The 5,108-nt window shown below is 39.6% G+C and overlaps 1 protein-coding gene across 1 annotated transcript; it reads left to right on the top strand.

Moving 5' to 3' along the window:
- Positions 336–4,316, top strand: LOC109712399 (zinc finger protein CONSTANS-LIKE 1-like). The gene is made up of 2 exons (XM_020235948.1): positions 336–1,114; positions 2,865–4,316. Exon 1 carries the CDS (start codon positions 443–445, stop codon positions 1,061–1,063), a length of 621 nt encoding a protein of 206 aa, XP_020091537.1. The 5' UTR covers positions 336–442; the 3' UTR covers positions 1,064–1,114; positions 2,865–4,316.

Genomic DNA, 5,108 nt, shown 5'->3' with positions numbered 1-5,108 from the left:
CGAGGAAGGTGGGGGGTGCGAGGGCGAGGGCGAGGCCGACGCCGAGGCCGAGGGTGAGAGAATGAGGATGAGAGGCGAGACGGACCGTTTCCGCTTCCGCTCCGCCTCCGCTCTGCCGGCGAGAAAAAAAAAGAACGAGAGAAACGAAGAGGAGAGAGAAAGAGGAAAGAGAAAAAGTAAAAAGGGTATTTTGGTCAGTTTGGTGAAAAAGTGGACCGAATCTGCAAAAACAAAAAAGGTGGCCCGGTTTTGCAAAAGCCCAAAATAAGTGGATTTTTTTATGCAAATTGGCCTATTTATTTCTACAGATTCGATTCCGCGCACCGCGCGGGCGCCTCCAGTGGTCTCTATTGCGACGGCTCCCCGTGTCCTACTGTGCCTTCCTGTTGATCCTACCCCGTCCCCAAACCCGAACCCTAAAAAGTGAAAAAAAACAGAAAAAATGGCAAGTACCAGCGGCGGCGGCGGCGGCGGGATCTGCCCCCGTGAGTGCACGCCTGCCCGGTCGGCCCCGGGCGTCCCCTTCTGCCGCGTCGAGTGGTCCTTCCTCTGCACCGGCTGCGCCGCCCTCGCCCACGCCAACAGCTGGATCGTCGTCGTCCCCCCAACCCCCAACCCCAACCCCAACCCCAACCCTAACCCTAACCCTAACCCTAGCCCTAGCCCCACCCCCTTCGCTTACCCCTACCCCTTCCCCAACCCTAATCCTCTCCCTGCCGCCGCCGTCGTGCAGCTCTCGTCCGACGACGACGAGCGGGTGGCGAGCGTGATGAGGTACAGGGAGAAGCGGAAGAGCCGGCGGTTCGATAAGAATGTGAGGTACGAGGCCCGGCAGGCGTACGCGGAGCTCCGGCTCCGCATTGATGGGAAATTCGCCCGGCCGGAGTCCACTGGCGATGAGACTACGACAGCGATGGCAGAGGCGGAGGAGGAGAAAACAAATGGGGATGAGCAATTGCAGCCGGAGGCGAGTGAGGAGGTTGGGGCACCGATAAGAGGCGAATTGGGTCCGCCACTCCCCGAAGAAGTTGAGTTGGGGGCCATGGGTTCTAGAGACGTCTAAAAGTTTGGTTGCCTGATTTCTCCAAGAAGGGGATCCTCACACCGGAAATTGGTACGGTGAGCTCTCAATCTATTTGTATTTATAGATTTGGTAATAATGGGTTGAGAATGGTTGAGATTAGGATCTTATTCCTGTTATGTTGATTCATTTGGCTCTCAATGTTTAGAATTGAGCATTGTATCATTGGAGAAGGAGAATGATGTTGCAGATTAATGTGTAGCATAAATATAAATTTATGACACTACTGAGTTAGGAAAGAAAATTTCTTTCCCTGTCATGAATGTCATTATTAATTGTTGATTATTACTTTTATAAGCATTGCTTATTCCAATTTTGGCGGTATGATAGGGCTCAAGTGCTCAAGTAATTGTGAATTTGGGCAATCCCTACATGGTTTTGATGAAGCTACAAAAAGAAAGGAGATAAACAGGACTAGCTAATCTTAACTAGTTTAGATAAGCAGAGTATTATGGCTTGGACACGAGCCTATTTATGACCGAGAAGTTGAACGGTACTAAGCACAATTGGAGATCTTGCATCAAGTTATATTTGATCTTAGATTCTTAGCAAAATGGAAGCGGCATCATTGCTGCTGTCAGATAAACTTGTAATATGGGAGTGAAGATGAAGAAGAAAAGAAGTCTGTGAAATTACTGTTATGCTGGGCCAAGAGAACCACTTACATATGTTAGATGTAGAGATTCTTAGGGGGAAAAAAAAGATGTTCTAGTGGTTATCTGCAAGATATTTCATAATACTTGCCAGTTTATTGGCTTTCATGCTGTGGGAAGCTATTGTTAAGGCGGGAGTAAATTGAAAATATTGGAATTCAGTGCAATGTACATGGATGCTGCAAAAGCTGTAGGACTAGTTGCAGAGGTGATTCAGGAGCAGCAATTGACATCATTTGTGAGACTATTGAAACTAATTGGGGTCATTGTGGTTGATAAGATATGTAATTAAGGTGACGGGTGAAAGTGTGTATCTGCTGTCACTAAGTTCAATCTTTTTCTCTAGATTTGCACTTCAAGATTAAGTCCATGATCTTATCTAGTATTTGCTATGTTTCCAATGGGTTAATTTAGTTCAAAGTCTTTGATACTAGTTTGGCTACTTTCCTCGTGATGGTTACTAATAAAATGATTAATCTATTCATCATTTTACTACACAATTCTGTTACTAATAAAAATGACTAATTTGCTGGCATTTACTGCGCTATTCTGTTTAGAGTGCCAATGGAAGAAGGTCACTTAACGTGATAGACGCGATGCTCGATACATAACCTATAATGGACATCAATTGTTTTGGATGATAAATGAACCTGAGAACAACGTTAAAGAAGTAGGTAAGATCAGGACTTATCTATCGAGGTCAAATTTTTGGGTCTGAATAGCAATAAGGCACAACTTTAGTTACTATATGTACAATTAAGCTTAAGGTTGTGGAGAAGTTGCCAAAATGATGAACCATTTGTCATAATTACTAGTCCATGAGGTAGAAAACACTGATGTCATAGCAGCTGAAGAGATCAAGAAGTGGCATAATACTGCAAATGATAGGAAAAATGTCATGTGAGCGATAAAGGTTTGACACCAAGGTTTGACAAATTCTCATTTACATGGAGTTTGCGTGCTCCATAGATGTAAAGCTAATTGCATACAAGGACACTTGTAGAGTGTGGCGTTTGTATGGTTGATTGAGAACAACATAACGAATAGCTGGCATGTGAGTTTGATGCATTTAACTTCAATTTTGGTTTCAATCTGGTTACTTTGTCAAAATCCGTTTATTTTCCTTGAAGGAGGATATGTTGCTGGCACCATCTTGAAGAGGTGGCTTACAATGATGTGTGAGCTGATTCACAACAGCTTTGAGGTGACCTGGTAGCTGAATCTGCTACCATGTCATAACCGCATGATCAGCTACTGTATCATCACCATGATGTTATCAGCTACCATGTTATCTATGTAGCAGTTGATAGGGATATTAAATAGATTTTTACCGGGGAACCGTTTTATTAATATTCAGTACATCAATTACAACATTATTAACAAACTGAAGTTCGCTTACCGAAGAAAAGTCTTGTGATGGGTAAATATTGTCATGTGTTCAGTCACTGCTGGTGCGACCGGGAAGATGTTTCTCAGAGAAAAGGATTGTTGAATTAGCTCAACTAGTTTGCAAGATTGGATCAGTAGTAGGTTACACATGCACGGACATGGGACACAAGATATGGTATGAAGCGGACATGGTGACTTGTCAACTTGAAACACAAAAAAAAGGAAAAAAAAAAGGGCAATGGACAATGCATGGACATACCAATAAATATGATAATATCTTGAAAAAGAACAATTATCCAACTATATTCTCATTATGTTTTTTAAGAAATGACATTTCCAAAATAATTTTCGTCAACTACCAAAAGCAACTGATCTTTCCGAATTGATTGATATATAAAACTAATCAATAATTTCATACTTAATTTACAACTCGAAACATATCTATGCTTTGAAGAATTAGCCATATATCATATGGAATCAAAATATTTTCATCACCGGTCACTTTGAACACTATACAAAACCGATTATTATCTTACATATCCTCATATTGTACATGTAATTGACATACTTTGGATACAAGATACCTATACACACTTATGAGGGACAGAAAATAGAGAGATTGGACACATGATTAGTGATAGGAAGGCAGCAAATAAATTGTGGACACGGAGTGTCAAGCTATGACACGTGTGACACGGCATGGCTTGAACACAATAACATTTCTGAGGTGTCCATGTTATCTAGATCAATACTAACAAAAAAAATCTTGAATTCGTTGTACATTGTGTTTGATAGTTTCATTTCTATCATGCTAATAGTAGGAGTAAATTTCTACTTATATGTATTGCTATTAGTTAGGAACATCAAACTTTCAAAAATGTGGTCATGTCTGAGTCGTGTCATGCTAGATAAGTGCCCTAGTTCTGACAATCCACGGACATATGCCGTCATGTGTCCATTTGTGTCGATTGTTTGTTTTTCTACTCTTTACATGTCCATCACTCATTTGTTGTGTCATGTGTGTTCCTCATTGTTAAATATAAATATTAAAAATACTGTTCTCTAATAGCTTACGCTTTTGGAGATAAATAATTGTTTTATGTAACATGGTATCAGAGCAAAAAGTCCTAAGTTCGTTCTGCCAGACCCCTAACATTATTAATTTCTTCCTATTTAATTTAAAGGTTAATTGCATACAGGTCCCCGCAAACATAGTGAATTGCAAATATATCCCTGTAAAGTTCAACTTTTATAAGTTATTCCTGCAAAAGTTCTAATATTTTTAGATATGTCCCTCTGGTTTGTTACCGTTAGAGAACCGGTAGAAAATTGTTTATATTTTCAATTTTGCTATCACAAATATGTCCCTCCAAAAGTTATAACAATATAATATAAGAGGGGTAAAAATGTCAAAAATTAACCTGGATAAAGTATTTAACCTGTGGTTTACTAAACTTTTCTAACAGATCTAACGGTAGGGACATATTTGAAAACATTAGAATTTTTGTAGGGATAACTTATAAAAGTTGAACTTTATAGGGATATATCTGCAATTCACTATGTTAGCAGGGACCTGTATGCAATTAACCCTTAATTTAAATCCATATTTTGGGCCTATTAAAATGTCTCGAGCCCAGGCATAAGGGGAAGTGTTGAATATAAATATTAAAAACATTATTCTCTAACAGTTTAAGCTTCGGAGAAAATGGTAGCTTCATATTCTTTAACGCTCATGATCATGAACATTCAGTATACATCTAAAGTGTATTGATTACATATCCAATATAAGAAGCTGCAAGATAATATTAAGTACTCAATTTTTAATTTGTTGCATGTTGTATGCAAAGTGATTGTCGACATAAATATTCTAATTCCTTGCAATGTGTGACTAATTTTCTGAATTGAACGCAGTTGATTTAGTTATTCTTTATTAAACGTATTATAGTTATTGTCTAGTTTTACATATCTACAAGTTAAGAAAGATT

Source organism: Ananas comosus, linkage group 7 (genome assembly GCF_001540865.1).
Source record: "Ananas comosus cultivar F153 linkage group 7, ASM154086v1, whole genome shotgun sequence".
In the NCBI taxonomy this organism is placed as follows: domain Eukaryota; kingdom Viridiplantae; phylum Streptophyta; class Magnoliopsida; order Poales; family Bromeliaceae; genus Ananas; species Ananas comosus.
Note: the sequence above shows the minus strand (reverse complement) of the source record. Positions and strands in the feature narration are given on the sequence as shown.

What these genes read in the sequence shown, in the direction of transcription:
- LOC109712399 (XM_020235948.1), top strand. Translation starts at nt 443, where the DNA reads ATGGCAAGTACCAGCGGCGGCGGCGGCGGCGGGATCTGCCCCCGTGAG.